Source organism: Rhagoletis pomonella, unplaced genomic scaffold (genome assembly GCF_013731165.1).
Source record: "Rhagoletis pomonella isolate Grant_MI unplaced genomic scaffold, Rhpom_1.0 Rhpom_scaffold_00007, whole genome shotgun sequence".
Lineage (NCBI taxonomy): Eukaryota > Metazoa > Arthropoda > Insecta > Diptera > Tephritidae > Rhagoletis > Rhagoletis pomonella.
In genome coordinates, this window is record NW_023458561.1 from 52716388 (window position 1) to 52739858 (window position 23471).

At 33.7% G+C, this 23471-nt stretch overlaps 2 protein-coding genes across 2 annotated transcripts in view; both read right to left on the reverse strand.

Annotated features, from left to right (window-relative positions):
* Window positions 1–23471, reverse strand: part of LOC118743898 (protein Wnt-5-like) — a gene marked incomplete at its 3' end in the record, with an annotated part of 280007 nt that overhangs the window by 245493 nt on the left and 11043 nt on the right. The window lies entirely within an intron of this gene.
* LOC118743057 (probable salivary secreted peptide) lies at window positions 12688–13590 on the reverse strand. The gene is made up of 2 exons (XM_036475535.1): window positions 13191–13590; window positions 12688–13048 (listed from the first exon to the last, which is right to left on the reverse strand). The coding sequence occupies exons 1-2, from the start codon at window positions 13368–13370 to the stop codon at window positions 12869–12871; spliced, it is 360 nt and encodes a 119-aa protein (XP_036331428.1). The 5' UTR covers window positions 13371–13590; the 3' UTR covers window positions 12688–12868.

Consider the following 23471-nt stretch of genomic DNA (forward strand, 5'->3'; position numbering starts at 1 on the left):
AAGATTGAGCACTTTTCATATAGCTGGGTGACTAGGGTCTCGAGATACAGACCAAAACGTGGACCCGGGATACCTTAGGATGTATTTGTTTAATATGGGTATCAAATTAAAGCTGTTCATGAATGCTTTAAGATAGAGCACTTTTCAAATAGCTGGGTGACTAGGGTCTCGAGATATAGACCAAAACGTGGACCTGGGTAACCTTGGGTGTATTTGTTTAATATGGGTATCAAATGAAAGCTGTTCATGAATGCTTTAAGATTGAGCACTTTTCATATAGCTGGGTGACTTGGGTCACGAGATACAGACCAAAACGTGGACCCGGGTAAACTTAGGCTGTATTTGTTTAATATCGGCATAAAATGAAAGCTGTTATGTCAAAAGTATGCGGAAGCAAATAAAAAAAAAATTAAAAAATTCATGAATACCGTTTAGTGAAAAATAAAATTGAGTAATGCGGACAGTTCTTTAATCTTCTTTAATATAAAAATTAATATAAAAATAAGTAGGGTTTTCCTTCCTGACGCTATAACTCCAGAACGCACGAACCGATTTTCACGGTTTTGCATTCGTTGGAGGTTTATAGCTAGGAAAATTCAGGAAAAATTTCAATAGAAAAGTATATGGTGTGTGAGTATCCCCCACGAAAATAAGTATGTTTCATTTAAAGTAGATGGTGCCATTGTTTAACAGCTATTCATTGTACTTTGCTCAGTTAATTTCATGTGACACTAGCGAATACCCGGCGTGCTTCGCTGCGCCTTAAAAGTAATTTTGTTTTGTTACTCCCTCTCACAACAATTGAAAATATTATTTAATATTGCTGTACATATTTGTATAGTAGGGAGATTTTTTCAAATTATATAAATATACGTTATTTGAATATTGAATCAATACACGTTTGAGGAAAGGGTGCGATAGTAGACTCCAGTTATAAGATTATAAATTAAATTTCCAAGAGAAAGTCGGTTCTTTACATATTTTCTAATTACCTTCGAAAATATATTAACTCAAAAAAAAAATAAACAATGCTTCATAGATCGATTTTTTTAAATCTAACTTCATAAAGTTCTTTAAAAATATTTTGTAAATGAGGCCATAAGAGCTTAGGGGGAGAGTTACAACACAAAAATACATTTAAGGCGCAGCGAAGCACGCCGGGTAATTGCTAGTAAACTATTAAAAAAAAGTTAAAATAAAATTGAACGTGAATTTTTCACTAATTTTTATTTGTTTTCCTTTTGATGTAAAAAAACACTTTGAGGTTATTTCGCTGTGCTCGTTTCTAAAAAAGAAGCGATCCATACTATCAATAGATTTATCGTAATATTAGGTAATGACTTCATACCAACATATGCATTTTCACTGTCTGAAAACTATGTAAAATAAAAACGGTTTATCCGGGTTTTTCTTAATTTTAATATAGGAAACCGGTTTTTTTTTAAATTGCGATTTTTCGAATAACTTCGAAATCCGGTTTTGGAAAAAAGGCGAATAATCGACCGCTTTAAATCCAAGTAAAACTTTTGTCGGATTTTTTGCGTATAACAAAATATATGGGTACCCCATACAAAATTTATATGTTCATATATTAAAGACCACCCTAATGTACATACATAAGAAAGTATGAGAAAACAGTGAGAAATACATGTATATATTATAAAATTTCGAATTAAAATTGATAACATTATTAAAAATATCGATAATAATGTCGATAACGTAAGCAATAACAATATTCTTATCCCTAATAATAATATTCGAATGGATGACATCGCTGCTTATAAAGGAGAACACGGAGAACTTTTTGCAAGAGATTGTATTATGTATGTATAATTGATATGTATAAACAAAATTTAATTTTACTTTTGCTTATTTTAAGCTAAGGTTTGGTAAAAATATTTCACCGCGCAGTAAACCTGAGTGTAGAATACTCTTGAAATGCAAACCAGTTGCTGTTTCAACTGGCAATCCAACAGACAGTTACATAGGTTTTAGTCACGCACGTGCATCTGCACATTGAATTTGTGCGTCGAAATATAACAAATTGTAGTTTGTAGTAAATAAATTTAAATGTGGTAGTACTACCACGTCGCTCATTATAAGTAGCTCTGCCCCGCCGACTGTTGCGTCCGTCTAGCTATAAACCAAAACGGATGATTTGCTTATTGCCTGCCTGCCACTCGAGATATCTTCCAAATTGCATGGATACTTTGCGTGTCACTCGCTCACAACTTCTTCTTACGATTTTCGCAATAAATTATTTTCCCCCATTTTCTTCAATCTGCTAAGGTGTTTCACGCATTTCCAACTTTCACGTGATTTATTTTGCTTTGCTTATTGCATTTTTGTTCAACTATTGGCAAAGTATAAATAACTCGGCTAGTGAGTGAAGATAAGGTGACCAGAATTTTTTAACATCCCAGGAGAACAAATTCTCCAAATTGAAAAGACAAAAAAAAAAAGTTTTTTATATTTATTTTAATTTTTTTTTAGATTTGAAGATAAACAACGAATAAATTAACAGTTGAAAGTTTCTCTAAACACAAGTCCAGCAAGTTAATAGTACACTGCGCTGAATAATTATAAGACCACATACGTATTAACTAGTTTTGAATATTAATTTTTTAATTCCTTCAGGGTATTTTTTTTCAGATAATTTAATGTCCTATAAGAACAGGCCCAGAAAAAAATGTTAGCCCTTTTTTACAACTTTTTTAACGGTTCAGTAGTTATAACCATGATAAAAACATAGCAAGGTAGAACCGTTCTCTCAATTTGTCGGCCATGATTTTTTTTTTAAGTTTGCCAACATTTTAAAATTATATAAAAGTGAAAATAAAAAATTGAAATTGTTCGAAATTGTTGTTGCTTGAGATTGAAAATGAAATTGTGTGTGTGAGTTTGTGAGTAAATTTAAAAATTAAATTGTTTGGAAACGTCAAGAATTTTAAAAGTGACTCTCAGCGGTTCTACCTTACTAACATTTTTAATGAAAAGAAATTTTTTTACATGTCATTTACATCGAAAATTTCAAATGCCCACCGACACCTTTTAAAATTTAAATAAAAATGTTTCCTTCTAAGTAAATAAGTCATTTTAAGGCCATAAATTCGCTAGGCTGGTTATTTTGGATCACCCTAATATATATATATATATATATTCAAGAATTACTCTTTTAAAGTAATAAAAATAGGTGGCAAAATTTCCCGGAAAGTTTCCGTAATAAATTGGTGATTACATATATAAACTTTACTTTTCGTTCTGAGAAAAAGAGCCAGTTTTGATCTGTGAACTTGTTCGAATGTTAATTGGAGTGCGAATTATAAAGGAGAGAGCGAACTACGTAATTGGCGTGCCGCGGAAAAGCTGTATTAAATATTATTGATTAAGGCTAAAAGGCGTTTACACTGTTCAACTTTCACAGGCGGTTAGTTGAATCAAAATCTAGTTTCACTGAAAGTTTAAGTGATTATGTACGATTAGGAAATCTTATTACATCAAACGAGCGATTCTTGTGAATATATATACATATCTTTATATATAAAAATGAATTACTGTTCGTGTGTTATCGAATTACTCAAGAACGGCTCAACGGATTTGCTTCGTTTATATTTCATTTTGTGTATTTATGTCTGTAGAAGGTTCGTAAAGGGAAGATTGGAAAAACTGTGTTGCCAGATATATGCAATATTAGAAACAAAAATTAATTATAAATAAGCCGCAATAATATCTCCGATAAGACTCGTATAAGGTTGCCACCTATTCGAAACTATTTACAAGTTAATTAAAACATCATAATATGGGTATCAAACGGAAAGTATTTTAAAGATCCCTAATTCAAAAATATTTTTAATAAGGTTGCCACCTATTTTGAATCGCATATTTATTTAATTTTTTGTTTAGAAAAACAAGTAAAATATTACTATTCATGGGTACCAAGAGAAGGTTCTTAAACAATGCTTTCCCTATATACAGAATGTTATCCCTTAGGATAGGTTGCCACTTATTTTCGATTCTACACAATTTATCTAAAACATCGCAATATGGATATCAAATGAAAGGTATTGTTGAGAACTTTGGTCAGAAAATATTTTTCCATCAGGGTTGCCACGCTTCTATGTAATACACATTTTTATTTTGTTAAGTTCAATCAGCATTCTTTTATGTATACACAGTACATATACGCTGAAGGTATGTACCATTTATACCTGTGTTTTTCGGAATAGCATTGCCACCTAAATTTTGGAGTAAGAAATTTACTTAATAGACATCGAAATCCATTTTTTTTTATTTCCAAAATATTTTTTTAAAGCTATCCAAATCTTGAAAACTTTAAAAAGTGTATGCGCTCCGGGCAAAGCTCGGTCAACCTGGTACTATATACATATATAATAATATTCTGAACGAAATTTTTTGAAAATTTCATCGTGGTAATAACCCTTGAAAAGGAGAACAAGGAAGAGATTTTTGGTTAAAAGAAGGACCGAGAAGGACAGTATTTTTGAGGAAGACAAATCACGTTTGAAGAGGACAAATCACGTTTGAGGAGGACAATCCCCTCCAGAAGAGGACGGTTGGTCAGCTTAGTAAGGAAGACACGTCAAGTTGTAATGAATGCAATTGTAAATGAACTCCCCCAATTAGCAAAAAGTTATTTGGTTACTTCTTTGAAATTATAATTTTAGTCGTTGCTAAGGTATGCTGTAATTTCAAGCTTTAAATTTCGCCATCTAAATTTTGAAGCTCTTACTAGACACTAAAGTCATCAGCGTCTGTTGAAGGATTGCAGCAGCTATAAGTTAACATATACGTACTCGTGTCCCTTTCAAACTAGGAGTTAGTAACACATTTTATACTTTTGTATGAAAACCGACATAAAGCGCTTACCATTTTCATTCTAAATTTCGATTAACTCAAACAAATAAATCAAAAAATTTAAAAAAAATAACAATAATTGGCATGCCAAAAACTATAACCCCAGTAAATTGACTAAAAACAACCACAGTAAAAAAAATCGGAAATGCTTGCAACTTCGACCTGAACAGCACACTCCGCGTTAACTGCTGTGCGCTTTGTGCATTGAAACACTCAGTGTTGCATAAAAGCAACGCTTATTTGTCTATTTGTATACAAATTGTTTGCAGCACTCTGTTTTCCAAGTAATTTACAACTTTTTGGATATTACTACAATATTATTTTAAATTTGTGTTATCTGTAGTTTTCTTTTTGTTCATTTTTTTTTTGTTGCAAGCACTCAACGACAGGCACTTTGTTGCAAGTGCAAACACACACAACGGCAACGGCAAATACACAAGCAAACGCAGTTGAAAATTTATTTTGACAATTTGCATGGCAGCCAACAAATTGCTGTGATTAGTATGCGCCACGATCGACAACAACAAGAAGACATGGAAATTTGTTTTAGCTGAAAAAAAAAGATTTAAATAAAACGATTTTTTTTCTTTTTTTTTAACTACATATATTACTTTGTTGCCAGCGGCTAACAAAAACTGCACTTGCAATGGGTAAAGGGTATACGTATGTATGTAAATTTGCAATTGTCTATTCATGTTCAAGTGCACATATTTGTATTTGCATTTGTGCGCAAAGTCCTTTACTTATTTGTTTTTTACACTTGTTTTTGCTAACAACTTTACAAATGTTTTCGCTTTTTGTTACTAAGTGGATTTAATTGTACACAAATTGTCTGTCGATTTGTTTAAAAAAAATTTAGTAGATATCGTTTCCGAGTGCATTCATTGAATATTTAGAAGCGTTGCAAATTGCCATTAAATTCTCGTAATGACAAAAGTTATGCATGAATAAGTGGTGTTAATTTTCAATTGATTTTAGATTTTTGCTATTTAGTGTTTGCTTCAAGGGGATACAATTATTATAGAATTCGATTTCGCTCAGCCGCACCGCTAAGTGTATGAAATTTCTACGTGTTACATTAGGTGTGATTTATTTATATGAAACTCAACATACTCAGCCAAAACATAGGACATTTTCACATTTTTCTTGTCTTTAACCCTTTAAATAATATTTTCCAATTAACAAGTTAGAGGTTCAAGAGTTTCGCAGCTTCGATTTCATCCCTGATCGTACAGATTTCTGCGCCACCGAAATGGATACTAGGAGCTTCTGCTCTGCCCACTTTCCCTCAAGGGAGGATTGAGGCGGGCGGAAATTCTGGAGAGAGGGAGCGGTGAGCCTATTCAATAAATCGAAACTTGACTTGGGGTATTCTGTCGATTCTGATGGCGAAGTGGCTATCAGGGCCTTGAGTACGTTGGAGATGTGCTCTAACTTAGTTAAGGAATGTCTGATCTCTCTAGTGGTCGCTTCGGAATACCTCTATATTAGGCTTATTTGGGATCCGGGTCACAGCGAAATTGCGATGACCTGTGTAGCTGAAGAATTGGCCAGGAAAGGCACTCGAAAAACGTTATCGCCGAAGAAAGAGCGGCTGGCGTGCCATTGATCACTTGTGGTACACTATTGAATAGATGGACCTCATGTCAGCGCGATCGCAAGGCCCTTTTGGCCGAGTGTGGACAGGCGGCGGTCGAGGGTACTCCTCACACTCACAAAGCCACAGCTCTCACTTTAGGAGGGGGTTTTAACGCGTCACTGTCCAATCGGTATTCACACAGTAGAGCTGAGCATACTACCGGACCCCATATGCCGCAGTTGCCTGGCAGATGACCAGGTGGAATCACCTCAACACTACCTTCTTAGGAGCAAACGATTAGCGAGGCTAAGGTTGAAGTAATTTGGCTCTCACATCCTTAATAGCCCCGAGGAGCTCTGGGGCATTGAGATTTGTCGAATTTGTAAATCAGAAAAGACAATCTCCAAACTGCACAAGTGAGCCCCGGTTAGACGGGGCTGCCACCTAATAACTCGAAGACCGGTTTTAAAAAAAAAAAATTTAAATAATCAAACACCGTAGTGCTGTTATCATTTTCTGAATTAATACTTTGTGGTAAAGAATCAAAAAATAGTAAATTTACATACATACATAAATAAGAAAATAATTGTACATTAGGGTGCCTCACCCTAAAAATTGCGGTTTTCCACGGGAATTATAAAATTTATTATATCACCTCTTGCCAAAATGTTTCGGAAAAATATTAGTTTTTACGCTTGGGCCGATTTCAAAATATCCGAAAAAAAATTTTTTTTATAATTTTTTTTTTCTGTTTTAAGATTTTTTCCAAAAAATCACTTCAGATGTTAGAAGATTTTTAGCTTAAAAAGTAGGTAAGTATTTGCAAATCGGCCCAGCGAAAATGACAAAGATCGGTTTACTACAACCTATAGCCTTCATACAACAATGTGTTCAGATATTGAGTTTTTTGTTATAACTCTTTCATTTCTAAAAGCCAAGAAATTTTTTATTTTTTTTTAATATTGCACAGGGGTTTGGAACGCGGATTTATATGGTTTTTGTTAAAGTATAAGCTTTACTTTTATAAAAATAACGCAAAGTAAATAACAAGAAAAAAAAATGTTAAGACTTGCCAATATATGGCTCGCTTAAAATTTACAAATACAATAAGTTTTATAGTTACGGATGGGGAAAAAAGTACCGAGTTTTTTTTTTTTTGTATGGAGAGCGATGCACCCTATTGTATTCATATATCTAAGTACGTATGTACGTATGTCTATATAAGGTTATGTATGCATATATTTATTTCTACGAAATTCGAGCTGAGTTAACATATTTTGGCCTAAAACATTTACATAATACAGATGAGTTTGTAAAAGCATTTATTTATCAAAGAGCCAACAATTATTTATTTTCCATCAGACTTAGTGTACAAAGCTGTTATTTTAAGCTGTTTTATTTACGCTCACACAATCAGCTAAAGCAGAATTTAATTAAAAAGTCTTTCTTTTTTCACAACCACTACAGTTCACTGAATATCCTAATTAATTGAAAGCAAAACCAAAAAGGCACACCAAAAAAAAAATGGCTGCACACATTAAGATATCAACCAGAAGAAATTAAAAATAAAGAAAATTTTAAATGTTTCACAGAAGGCGCAAGCTTTAGTAAATGCATATTCGCAGCACAAAATGATTGCGAAAAAGAATAAAAATAAAACAGAAACAAAAACAAAAACAACGTCTGACATGCCAACTGACATAATATTTACGCATGCAAATTAGCCGCAGTACAGCAGCAGCAACAACAAAGAAATGACTGCTGCAAAATGAAGCAACACTGCAACACCAACTTGCCACCCATGCAAACCCGCTGCCACGCCTCTGTCTCGCCAAAGCAGCTGTCTGCTTTAAAGATTCAATAAAATCTTGATTTTTATGAGTACTAAAAAATTATTAGTTCACACATGAATGAGCCAAAAAGCGAATGAGAAAAATTCGCAAGCAAGCAATTGTTGCAAGTGCATTAAAAGAGGAGGCGGCGTGTGTGCATCGCAAGTGTGAGCATGAGAAGTGTCATAAAAAAATGCGTGCGGCGGTATCGATGGATGAAAGAAAAAGTGGAAACAAAAATGTTAATAAAATTGGTGCAAAGTTGCTGAATTACGGCAGTCCTCAGTAGTACATCCCACATGAATGTATGTATGTCCTACATTTGTATCAGCATAAGTATTTCATGTGGCACAAGTCATCGCTGACTCGACTCCTTGTCTGCGACCAATGGCCCTACGCAGCCTGAAATTACTTGCACGCATGCAGGCCAGATCGTTGAAAGGGTTAATCGAGTTAATTAAGCATTGCGAAACATGTGTCGAATAAAATTGCGGCAAATGGCATGCTGAAAGCCGAAAGTGGCAATGGCAACATTAAGTTCACCAAAAGTACATAACAAATTGATTGAATAAATGTGAGGGAAACAATTAAAAGAGAGAATGGTTGAATTAAAAATTTTTCTGTGAAGCGGTAATGCATTCATTTTTCATTAAAAAAATAATAATAAAAAATAATTACGCCGCGCCGAGCCAAGGCAAGGAGTGCAGGAGCTTTCGTGGTGACAGCACATATTTGCATATTCAAAATGCACAGCTCAAGCCCGGCTACAATATTGCCCGAGTCAGCGAAGCGAAAGTATAAACACAGTCAGCTGTGCAGATTCAACAAACGAATTCAACCGTTCTCAGCCTCCAATCAGCAAAGCTGACATTGAGCCAGTCGATCAGTCAGTCACCAGACAATATTAGCATACCGTCATTGGATGCTTCTCAGTTTCGTGATGATTCTTACTCAATATCAATACAATGAGGCACGAACTCATGCCACATACATACATACATACATACATAAATATGTATCGTAAATTTGCATTTGTTTGTATTTTCTTTTCCAGCAGCATTGGCAACGGCAGCGGCAGCGGCAATGGCGGCATCGGCAGCAGTAGCAGCATTTGCAAAAACAACAGTTCTTAAAACAACATTCGCAGTACGTTTGCTAAAATGTGCGTTGGACGCATTTTTCGTATCTGCTTTCATTTTTTTGATACGTAGGTACTTGCTTCTTACCTTTCTTTTTTCGCATGTTTGCGATTCTCTGTTTTCTTGCTGTTGTTTATGAAAGTACATACTCACATTGCCACATGATGCACCTATCCCAGAGGACCCAAAACTTTTTCTTCTCGTAGATCCCACCCAAAATTTTTCTGGTTTTGGTGGACCCCCCGCCGCTCGATTTCGAACATTTTCCCAAAGCTGGTCAAAAAATGTGGAGATTAGACCGAGCGATGGAAATGATGGATCTAGCTGATCCGAGATTTTTTTTAATTAAATATGAATTTCGAAATCAGTGACGACGAAAATCTTTGGAAATTTAATTTAATATTCGAATTCAGTGATGATGAAAATCCCTAAACACCAAATTTCTTTGAAATCTGTGAAATACATATGGAGTAAACATTTTTGTCGTCCTATATTGTCAATTGGTCCATTTTTTTTTTGTTTTTTGGAGGCGGTTTTTTAAATCTCGATTTTTCGAATATCGAATAAAACTGATTTTTTAAATCTATCAAACCGGTTTTTTCACTTCATCCAAATGGCAAATGGATTCTTAAAATAATAATTCCAACATTTTTTTCGGCTCATAGAAAACCCGAAAATTTGATCTTTAATCTCAGAAAGATCCGCCACCTCCAGCATCTTTTTCAGCCACGAAATTGCTATTCATACCTCAACATTATATGGCGGTAGGATATTGGTATCGATTAGGGATGCAATCGATGCATCGATATTTGTGAAACATCGATAATATCGGTTCAAAATTCGATGTTTGCTATCGGTGTTTTAACATCGACTTTAGTCTGCTTCAGACTTGAATTTAACTTACCCATTATGCTCCAAAAATTTTTTGACTGCCCATGAATTTTATTACGTATTCTTTTGATATTAAAAATGCTTACATAATCATTAAAAAAGGACCGGGTTGAAATTTCAAAGAAATTGGGGCTTGGAACTTTAGGCTCAGCGAACTTACGGCGGCATGCCGTTTTATTATATTTATAGGAAAGGCAAATGAATGGTAAATAAATACAGGGAAATACATCCATATGTAAGTATTTTTCTAATTGAATTACAGAGGCTGCATCTCTTTATACATTCTGAACGTTTGGAATAAACTTTTTTGTTTATTTATTCTTTAGAACGTTCCTGATGATATGTTGACGTATATTTCAAACGAATTCTGTTTATTCCGGCTGTGAAAAGGGATTATCCGGAATGTATAAAGAAACGCAGCCAGAGTGTATGAATTGAAAAGTATTAAATTTTCCTTTCAATGTGACTACAACCTAACAAATTTGGAAACATCGGAAACCATCGATATACCGATGTTTTTCTGGCGATGTATTTTAGCATCGATGTTCATTTGTCCGATGCATCGAAACTTCGATGTATCGATGTTACTCCCCAAAATTTGCATCCCTAGTATCGATGGGGGCTTGGGCTCGTCTCCTTCACTGGAGTGAATTCACTGTTTCATCGAAATTCTCAATCATAAATTGGAAGAATAATGAAACAGATCCGAAAGCCATACGAAACAGTGGCATTTTAAAACGTCATTGACTCCGCTGGGACAGTTGTAATGATAGAATAAGTGATATGATCACCGTGTTTACTCGACTCTATGGCTATGCGCGTGTTTGTCTAAAATTTGCCGCTAAAATGAAAATTCGTCTCATTCGAAAAAAGGTGTTTTAATCAAAATCGCTTAATCAAAACATACATATATGCGAAGACAACTTCGAGCAAGTTGTATAAGTCGAAATCTTTACGCAGTTTTGGAATGTTACTCATGAGCGCGATTTATTTATTAGTCAGCAAACAAAATGGACTATATGATAGATACGTATATACATACATGGACCTTATGACAACAGCCTTATGAGTAAATTGTTAAAAGTAGATTAACAGTAAGAAAAATCAAATTCAAAGGAAGAAAAATATGCATTAAATTGAGTTAGCGCCCACCGAAATGGAGCATTCATCCCATGAAGAGTTTTAGTGATACCCACAAAAAAAAAACACTTCATTACAACGAAGAATGCGTGAGGGAACTTTAGAATTAATTTTCTTGAGCAGGTACAGACAATCAATTGTCCTAGACCCCTAAGACAGAAGATTTATTAATAAGCCACTAGGACGATAGGACGGAGTAGGACCTACGCGTATAAAAACTCTCCAAATAGACTCTAATCTATTAATATGGAAACGGTCTCCAAACAAATGCCGCGTATTCTAACCTGGACTGAACTACAGACGAGTACAATAGTTTGAGAGTATAAGGTGGTGAAGTTTAACTTGGAGTAAGAGAAAACGGCCACACGGTCTTAAAATTCACTAATTGTCTTGAACAATACTTAAAACTTTCGAATAAGAAGTATTGCGACATTTACTAATGTAATATAAGTTATTCAACTCACGATGTAGAATACATAATCTTCTGGACATTAAGCTACTGCAAAATTGCCTTTTTTCTTATGGAAGAAAATGCACAAACCGTTTTCAAAGAAAATTAAAAATCGCTTAAAACTTGTACTTTGTTACACTAAAATTTAATGGGCTACAAATCTGCATACTCAAAAAAAATTCTAAAAAAATTTAAAAAATTTTAAATTGGTAATGTACTCATTTTACTCAACTTCGGTGTAAAAAAAATTCATAACTCAAATTATTGTATTGTGCTATACTTAAATATAGCGCAATACTCAGAGCTACCATTGTGATTTTTAAAATTTTTTTTGAGATGGCATATTTTCAAAAACTATTTTTATTTTTCAAAAAAGTTGTATGTGAAAAATTTTTTAGGAAACAATTTTTTTTTAAATATTTCTTTTCGTAGAGAGTTTTGAAGTGTGTATGTGTGATTTTTTCAAACTCTTTCCTCGCCCCGTTCTCGAGATATTTGGAAAACTATTAAATCGATTTGTTTTTGTGTTTTGTGCTGTAAAGTTTTTAAAAATGTGTTAATGAAGCTCAAATTTCATATTTATGTTTATCCATCAACCCTAAAAATTTGAAACAAATCAAACACATGAAGTGTAAACCCCGTCCGTTTTGGTATGGAATGCCCCATGTACATACATACTTGAATACAAATGCATAAATTAAACAGTCTCATTAAAAGGCTATTATATTCAATTAGCGTTGATAGCGAAGACGTAAAAAAGCTTTGGTTAAAACAGTTGCAACTTGCGCTAATCAAATTTGTTTTTTATTACGAAATAAAATTCTTATAAAACTCTGTCGCATACTTAGAAGTATCACATTACAAATGCACGCGTGAGGTTGCCGTATTGCAACTGAAGTATCTAGTTACAACTCTGTACAATCGATTGAAAATTTGCGTGAGAGCTAGCTTAAGTATGTACTTATTTTTTGCCATAAATTTCCACAGTCGAGTTAATGCCGCGATTATATTGACTCTTCAAATTGATGGAGACAAAACGATAGCCTGGACCACCGGACCACAAACTCGCGTAAGCGCCAGAGCTATTTGTGAAGCGATCATAAATGTAAATGGCTGAAATAGTGCGGTTGCTGACTTGACCCTGGAAAAAAAGTGTTGTGAGTGTCATTAATTAGGAGCTAAATATTAACTTTTATCGGCAAGTAATTCTCTAAAATTCTGTATGAAAATATTTACTTGTTTTTTTTTTACTCTAATAAAATCCCTTTCCCAATCAAACTCACCGATTTGGGGAAATCCACATTAGCACTTTGGTATCCATTCTTAAGCGGTGTACGCACGACGTTCTCACGTAGCAATAAAACATCCGACGAATAACGAGTACCCCACGAGCTGTTGGCAGCAATGGCAACGCTGGCCAAAGCGACAATTAGGAAAAGTATGCTTCCAAGAATAGGCTTCATTTTGTTTAACTGGGTTTTGGATTTTTGGTAAATTTTTACGATATTACGTTTTTAGACTCAGCTGTGTTAACACAAACTGTTTAATGAATACTGTTGCTGTTAGTCGGCATTATGTTGGCTTTTTATATGCCAATCGTTTGAGTGTTTTGATAACACAGTTTTTATATTTATCTTTGCAGATTTCGCGAAATGTTGAAGAAAACTGATTATTTCCCACTCTCTTGCTACAGTTGTTTTTTAAAAGTGAAGTGCTTTCATTACAGTTATTCGTCCCTCTCTCAAGCGTTCAAGTTCAAAGACACCACAGGTGTTCTTATCGCTTATCAGTATTGGTTAGCGTTATCTTTCAAGCAAATATGAGGGGAGTAAGTGAGAGTCATAGTATCTTCCTTACCTTTAGGCAATGTTGCCAGATTAGTTTAAAAAAAAACTGTCAATTCCCAGGAAAAAACGGTATTTTCACCCAAAAAAAATGAACCTGTAAAAGCAAAGGCATTTTTGGAATATTAACGGCTTTTAGCCGTATCATCGGAATGCGGCTGACCCCCTTTCATTCAAAAGTGGAAAAGCGAGACTTCATGGCCTCTATTCCACTTAAAAATTTACTTCTCCAAAAACCAAATTAGAATATCTGTAAAAACGAGTACTAGGAGGTAACTAAAAGAACTGTAGGCTTGTCTAAAAAATTTTGACTTACAGTTAATCAAAAGATAGTGCATCGCGCATTTATTTTGCTAAAATTGGACTCGATTTCAATGAAAAATTTCTCGATGACAGCACACTTTATTTAAAGAGAAAGTAAAAATTATTTGCATATTTTCAAAAATGAATCCAATTACTTATTTGTGCAGAAAATTAAGTCCTGTTAACAAAAATAATTGAGTTATGCTGAAAAAATAACAGTGCTTTAAACTAGGGATGGGCAAAGTGGCTCCCAGGAGCAACATCAAGAGCCAGAGTTTCAAGGCCTTCTGATTCAGCTTTCGTTAAAAGGTGAACATTTAAATAAAATGTTACTGACCAATAAAAGTTTAGCATCGACCTGCCTATCGCAATCGCTTTATTTATTTGAGATCTTTGAAGATATTTTAATACAGTTTTCAAAGACAAGACTTCGTGAAAAATGCATCCCCTGTAAGCCTTAATTTTTCCGGCTGGAATGTTCTTTATAACCTCATACATATGTGTATGCATTAGGATGGTCAAAAAAATAACTCGGAATTTTAATGCTCTCACCGCCTAGGATTGTTCTATATCGAAAAAAATATACCATATTTTTTATTTTTAAATCAAAAAAATATTTAGAGGTCGCCCAAAGCGATCAAAAGCACTTTTCGTAGAAATGGTATAGAATTCTTGAAAAACAATATTTTTCGATCGGAAAACTCTCATTTTCTTGAGGAGACTCCAATAATAAAACCCATGTTGTATTTAAGCATTTTTTGAATACTAGCGATTTGTCGGTCCCCATTGCATTTTATGAGATTTTTGGCCGACCTATCGTCGTCAAATAAACAATTAGATATTATTAATGGGAGTCTCTTGAAGAGAAAAATATTGATTTTCAAGAATTCTATACGATTTATACGAAGGTGTTTTTTTCAATTACCGACTTTACTTTTTCACAATCATTTTTGAAACACCCTAGTATACATAATACATACATTTTCGCCTGATAGTGAACATGCCATGTTATTATATATTTATATATTGATTACTCAGTTAAATACATATTAAAAAACCAAGAGAACGAGTACCATGACTAAAAAAATTATTTATATGTATTTTCCCAATTGAATTCAATTGTTTCTTAATTAGGCATTTAATTTGCGAACCTCAGCAGAAAATATACCATAAATGATCACAGATAAAAACAAATTCCGCGAAAAATATCACTTCATCGTTTCCCCTAGCTTATTAAAATTTCCGCGTGTCTGGTGCGGTCTGAAAGGCCCGACTTGTTTTCAAGAGATTACAACTATTGTAATAAATGTGTCAGCGATATCATAACACTAGCAGTTGAAGTTCGATTAATAAAACGAATCGTCCCCCTTTCGGGTCTTCTGAATACCACCGGGACCTCGCTATTTTTTTCACCAGGCTTGCGGAAGGTTAAACGTTTTCCCCTTTTCTTTAACTACTTACGCGCAGTGACTCAAACAAGTTACCACGTGTTGATTTTTTTAAATCCTCACAATGTTTTCAAAGTAAATTTTTTTTTGTACAGGATAACGCTCGCATAACAACGACTTATTGTTAAAAAAAACGCACACACACACAAAAGCAAGCATCAAAAAACATGAAAAGGTTGTCGAAAAAATATGCGACTGAACAAAAAGGTTGATCCTAAGTAAGCGAAAAAAAAAAACAAATGGAAAGAGTTGAAAAAGTGTACAACTGCAGAGGAGCATTTCCATTTGAGTGCTTCACAAGGATGCGTCATAATTTTTATTCACTCTTCAAACTTGTAGATCTGTTTTACGTGCTTTTGCAAGTTTATATTTACATACATGCATACATGTATACGTAGTTACTGCTCGTTATGATGACAGCCCAGCCAGGACACATCAGAGCATATCCGGGCATATCAGTCAAATCAGAAGATTTTTCCATTTTTGTTTTGCGCATTTAAAGTGATATATCGTTTATAGTGGTTCTGTTGGTAGGTTGGTGACGAAAAACGAGGCATGTTATGTTGATAATGATGAAGGAGATTGGTGGTGATAGCTTTGGTAGATGTTCAAGCAACTTCTGTTGCAGCTGGCAACCATGGTGGTAGTAGATATTTTACGGCATAACTGTCGGATGTACCACTGCCGTTATTTGTCATGTCATTTCATATGCCCTGCACGAACGAAAAGGGTTGTATTGGAAAAATTAGTAGTGAGAGTGATTTCGCTTTTTATACGGCGAGTCTTAACTACTGTTGGTGAGAGGAAATTTTATGTATGGGTATGTACAGTAGCGAAAATATAAAGAGGGAATAGACATTTTAGAATTGTTTGGCTTTTTCACTTTCGTTTATTTAACGTAATGTAAGTCAAAATTTCAAAAATTGTACAAAAATTACCAAAATTGAACAAAGTCCCATCAAAATTTTGAGCTTTTTAATTAGATTTCTTAAAAAGATTCTGAGTACGCAGTGCAATTTTTAAATATCTAGGACTTGCAGTTGACTTTGGCATTTTTTTTTTTTTTTTTTTGTGAAAGGTGTTGAACACTTTCTCCATACAAAAAAAAATATTATCGAATTTACTTGGTATGGAATAAAATATGTGAACAAAAATTTGCCAAAAATCAACGATAAGTTTTTAACTATTCAAACTTGCTCTTTGCTATACTAATATATTAAAGTTAGTGGGCAATAAAACTAATCAAAAAGTTTAAAATTTTTATGAGCATATATTTAAAATTCGTTGAATTTTTATAAATGTTCTACTAAGCATAAAATGTGGAATTCCAGAATCAAGTAGAATATCAAATAAATCAAGTATTTGGAGAATTTTAGCCTTAAAACATTTTTTTTTAGGTGAAAAGGTACCGAAATTATTCATTTCTTTATTGCCACTTGGAATAATCATAATTGTTTTTTTAATAAATTTGGGAAGTTTTCAAATAGAATACTCATATTAGACGCCATGTACGTTGGTATCAAATACAACATATCTGTGAAGTTTCAAGAGTGTGCCACCAAATTAAAAAAATGGCAGCATGCAGAATGACTATCGCAGCTATTTTGTAATTTTTGAAATTTTACCATTTTTTAATTTCAATAATTTAAGATACTTGAATTAAACGGTAAAAATTTGCATCTTGCCAAAACGAAAGACTCTAGTGGAAATTAATCTTCCAAGCCAATATTTGATTACTTTTTAATAACATGATTAATCACAAACCAAAAAAAAATTAACTACAATTTTTGAGAAATAATCGATTAATCGAATTTTTAAAGGCACTTTTTTGCAGTGAGTATTCACAAAAACACTTATTCATAAAAAAATTCTAGCTGTGACATTAAAAAATGTAACTGAGGAACTCATCAGGAAATCACGGCTCCAAAGCAAAATTGGCATTTGTTCCAACAAAAAAAAAAATAATTCAAAATAAACAAAAGTTATTATTGAGATAGAGAAACTCAAAAACAGAGCAGAATGTACATGGCTTTTGCAAAGTGCAATGAAAGTGGTAAAATAAAGCTTTTGAAAGCTTCTGCAAATATTTTGCCATACTCATTAGCTATCGGAAAAAAAATTTGTCTAATATCAAACTGGTTGCAATTGCCGCCAGTGCGATTTTTGTGAAGACCGGCTAGGGGCGGGCTTGCGCATTAGAGGGTCAAATTAAGGCATGCGAGTAAACGCGTTGGATGACTGCGTATGGTTCTACGGGGCGTATACGTTACATACGCAACTGTAGGTATATGAGCACGAGTGGTTATTTTTACTTTTTACGAGCTTTTATTTGACTCGCTCTGTATGTATATAAGTATGTTTGTTAGGGGCAAGTGTTCCAATAAATTTTTGACCAACTTTCCGATGATCTACAAACTTGAAACTGCACAGTTGGCTCAGAACCCGATAACGATGCAATACGAAAGATGAGTTAATCCGACAGGTGGCGCAGGAGTCGAGATATTTGAAAAATCCGTGTTTATAATCCGATTTGGTTCATATTTAAAACGGATGACAAGAAAAGGACATAACTCCACTAAATTTTCTCCCGATAGGTAGAGAACGAGTCGATATATTTGGCAAACCAGTATTTATGGTCCGATGTTTGATAAAAAAGGTGTTTTAACAACTAATTTATTTTAGTATATCTTTTTTAAGTTTTCATTTAAATACAATTTCGCCATGGAATCTTGTTTATACAAAACTGAAGATAATGCATTTTCTAAGTCCTATTTTCGACTATTCTGAAAAAAATTTCTTATTTATAAAGGTGCAGAAGTTATGCGTCAAGGACTAAAGCTTTACAATTTAGCATTAATTTCATTATATAATTCTTAAAAATTGGAACGTTACAGTTTTTTTAGTTATTACAATTGTACGGCGTATAGAAATTGGTGAAGGGAAAAAGCTCTTCTTAATAGAAGACCGGCGTTAAGCTCTAAAAACATCAATCTGCGTTAGCGTAATGCTTTCGAAATTCTGTCGAACGATTTAAGGTTCTATCTGATTAAATTACCTCATCTATGGCTGCACGAAGCACGCTGGTAATCACTCGCTAACCAGGCGTGAGAAACTTTCGGGTTTGACATTTTAACCGCTTTAATTTAACCTAAACTAAGAAGACTTCGCGCACCATTGCAATGTCACATTGCTCCGAAATGCTTAATTTTCTATGCACCTAACTCGCTTTTAACAAACTTCGATGAGGATATACGCTAACTTTTATCATTAGAACGCGCATACATGCAATCTACTCGTATGCATTCGACAAAAAAAACTAAGTTTGAAGTACTTTTTTGCAGATAAATTTTTCATAAACTCTGCTATACACATAACTCTGCTAGATATTTTTTTTTTTTAATTTTATTATCTCAGCATGCAATTATTTTCGAAATTTTCTTTCCCTACAAGGTCATCAATTCGTCAAAGTTGACATGTTGTAAATCACTTCCAACAGTTGTGCGCTCAAGCACCTACACACTCATGGTTGAACTTACAACATTTGCAACTGACTCATTGGGGAGTAGTACTTTTACTTTTTGCTCATAATTTTTCCTCTGTCAAGTAATGTTGTTTTACCATACTTTTGCGATTATGTTGTTGTTGCTATTGGCGCTGTCGCTGCCGCTGATGCTGCTGTTGCCGTTGCTTATGGGGTTTTATGATGATTTTACAATAACGATGATGCTGAAGTTGCAAATGTTCGTAACTATTTTAAAAAATGTTGTAGCTGTTGAAGTTATGAGCAGCGCGTACTTTTCAGGTAAAATCCTTTTAGGCCGCTTAACCTGATTTCGGGGAATCATATGTGGAGCGCACACATAAATACATATGGATGTTGGTAAGTACTTATGTGGGAGTGAATGCAACTCATGACTACACATACATAACTAAGTTTTTCATTTGTTTATTCCCAAGCACTCAGAGGGTTTCCAACAACTTTTGATGATGGAAAATTTTGTGTGGTTCGCTCTCATGTTTTCACGAACAGCAAATACATACTTACTGTGAGTGAGTTTATTTTTATTTTTTTCCGTATTTTCTGCATTTTCAATAGTAGCTAACTTTTCTGTGAGCACATTTTCCTTTTCATTTTCATTTTCGTTTGCATACATAAATATTTCATTAATGTATGGAACAAGTTTTTGAGTTGTATTTGGTTGTTTGCCCTTCTTTTGTTTCATTGCCTCAAATATTTAAATTACTTTGGCTCACTAATCATCAAAAGAAAGCAGTTTTCAAATTGTTAAGTACACACACACAAAAAAAGAGCAGAAAAATGCTAGTTGACTCAACGATGAGTCTATTAAAAGGACACTTTTGCCTCAACTTTGTATAATTTAGCATTTTTTCTATTCAATTCACCTTTGCCCAATAATAGTTTGCTACATATTTTTTGCTGCCACCTCGCTCTTTTTTTATTTTAATTATCTTTTTTTTTACACTGTGCCTGCAAATACTCGTAGCGCTTGCGACAAAGTAGGTAGGTGCAGCAATGTTTTCCAAACAATTTCAATGCAGCAACAGACTGCAATGTAAGGGCTTTGATATGTATGTATTGGTGGCGTGTGCGCTCGTGTGTTTGTGTGGTCGTAATATTTGCAGTTGTTGCAAATATTTGCGCACAAACTTTTTGCTCGTCGATTCTCATGTAGGTACATCTCTATTGCCACCTCGCGTATGCATAAATATTTAAAAGGATAGCGGCGGCAGCAGCAGCGGCAACATTGTTGCAATTGCAAGCAAACAGAGCGGAGGGTATGTGTTTTGCAGCGTGAAGTAGTAGGTGTTGGCGCCTTTATATGATCAGTGCAATATGCTATACTATGCGGGTGTCGATGTCGATGTTACCAGCATTGCTGGCAAATTTAAATAGATACACTCAATCGCTATATCCTACAACCTGTCTGTACTCAATCAGCAATTGCCCCTCCGCTAACCTTTCGCTCATTCATTTCAAACAAATGTATCTATTTATGCATGCACATACATATGTATGTAACTACCCTACAGGAAATATGAGACGAACTGCCTACAAATTACAATAATAAGAATAGTTCTTTGGTAACTAGTCGAAAAATAGCCTTAAAACTGAAACAATTGTAATACTAGGTAGGCGATCTGCTATAAAAATTGGACCAAGTGCACTGATGGGCAGGGTAAATGCATATTAACTGTATCGAGTGTAATGCCCAATGTATTCGTTGTTTGTTTCGGTTTTGCAATATAAAAGTGTTCAATTTTACCTGTTTCTTCTTTCAATGATATGCAGAAACGAACAATTGGTTCATGTTTTTCACACCGTTACAATTTTTTTTTTTTTGATTTTTTAGGCAAGATCTACAGCTTAAAGGGAAAGGTGTAATAATGTGGCATTTTAGGAAAACACACAGTTTTGCTTCTTCGGTAAAGAAAACGAAATATTCAGCTAAACTACATTTTTAATTATTTAAATTAGTTGTACTAAAATGAAAAAATTATGAAAATTGTGATACCTAATTAAATTTATTCGCCACTGAAAATGAAATGTGCATGAAGTAGTTGACATAAATTTGGAAATAAAAATCTATTGTATGTGCAAATGTACATATATATATATATTTTTAAGCGGTGACAAAATTTTTGTTTACCGACAAATTTAAACTTTTTCATATATTCTTCCGTAATAAAGACTGTGACAAGTATTTGTCACTGATACAGAATAGAGCCGTTAAAATATTTTTTTGTTCATTTTTTAAATTTTATACATTTTTATTTTTTTATTTTTTATGCTGTTTCTTTTTATCAAAAAAAGCTTAACCTGAGTTACATTGTAACTTTAAACAAAAACTAAACTTTGAAGTTGTTTCAAATATATTATTTCCAACTAAAAAATTAGTTTTTTTATATATTTATTTTTTGTTTTATGCTTATTCTCTTTTATAAAAAATTTGCTTGCCTTCAGTGACATTATTTCAAACTAAAACATATTTGATTGTAGTTGAGATAAAAATATAAAATTAAAAAAAAAAAATATTCTTTTTTGCAATAGATAAATGAACATTCGACTATTGGCATTTTGTATGCCATCGTACCCTTTTTTGTGCGTTGCCTAATTTTTTTTTACCAAAAACTTTTATAATAAAGAGAATGGAGGCTAAGAATGGATATTAAATTTTATAATTTTGAGCATTCTTGGCTGATAATATGATGTTGAAAAATGGTAAATAGCTAAGTTTGCAAACCAACTAAAGATGAATTTTTCATTCAAACGGTTTGATATATCGATGGTCATCTGCAATAACGACGAAAATTTTGTGTTTTGTAATTTAGAAATAATATGTCTTGGAACGTAATTGAATCGGATTGTTTGCAGTCATTTTGAAATGAAATTTGTAAGCTTTCAAAATATTAATTTTTTTTTAACATGTAGTAAGTGTTGCACTGCCAAAATACGAAATTTGTAAGTAACAACTCCTAAGTAGTTAAATGAAAGATAAAACTCCATTTGCATTACTGAACAACGGCACAATACGAAAAGTGTCGTTATTTCACATAAAAGCATCACTAACCTATCGAGAGTTTTTAACTAATGCCAATATTGATGAGAATGCATGATTTTTGCATTTCATTGTTTTCGGCAGTACTCCAAGGCCTTTGACAGAGTATCCCACAAGGTCCTAATAAATGAGCTAGATACCTTCTGAAATGGATTAGTTCGTATTTGTCTAATACGTGCTGTGTAGATTCGATTTACGTCTCTTTTATGTGGCGGCCACATGACCAACTCTCTGTGCAGAGAATTGAACGATTGCAAAAATATATGTTTCTGCCATACACTTCTCATCTTATGCTAATTAACTGAAGAACTTTGAAAAGCAGAAGGACGGTCCTCTATGTTTCATGTATTTACAATGTAATTAACGGCATAACCGATTTCCAAATTTCACTTCAGCAGATAAGCTTTAATGTTCTACAAAGAAGCCCTCGGAACGTCTGACCTTCTTATGAATGCTACAAAATTAATTTTGCAAGAAATGTTGCCATTAATCTCAGCTGATTGAATTCTCTTTAACCAGGTCTGCTTTTGTTAGAGTTTTGAGCTCAATTTATGTATTTTATCGTCAGTCAGTAAGGTACTTTGTACTGAAGATTAGCAAATAAATAAAATTAGTATCTAGTTACAAGAATTTATTTAGGTCTAGTTTATTGAGTACTCTTCTTAGTCTAACCCGACATCCTACAGGGTTGGTATATTGTATATGGGTATGTAAATACATAGTTATGTGTCTCTGTTAAGTATTTGAGAGCACTTAATGGAACTGTGGGTGTAGTAGAGCGGAAATTCGTATGCCAGTCAGTGTGTACTTTTATAATTGTGATTGGTACCGTTACATGTATTCATTTGTATACGTTTATGTACATACATGCATATGTATGCACTCCAAAGTGTGTTTATATTTGCAATGGACTGCTCTAGTTTCTAGAGACAACAGAAAACAATTTTAATTAATTTACTTTCTTTATTGAAAACTTTTACCGAAATGAAATGTGAAATGCTGTCTCACACACACGCTTACGTTAAGTGATTGGCCTGTGGGAAATGTAATTGAAATTTCAAGTTTCTTAGTTGCAGTCAGCTTATCCCAAGGCCTAGTTTCGATCATATTTAGCTAAGTACATTACTTTATAATTTTATACATACATAATTACATATGTATGTATGTATGTGCGCACCTACTCGCACACAAAAGACACATGGAGGCGGTGTATGCGAAGGAAAGGTATTTGGCGCACGTACGAGCTATTAGGTGGAATTTAGTGCGATAAATACATGGCAGAAAATAAGATTGAAATCTAAGCGTAATTTGCCCGGTCTACTTGCCCTTTTCGCCTTTTACCGTGGAGTAAACAAGGCTGCTCAACAGTACATACATACAAAGTCCTATCG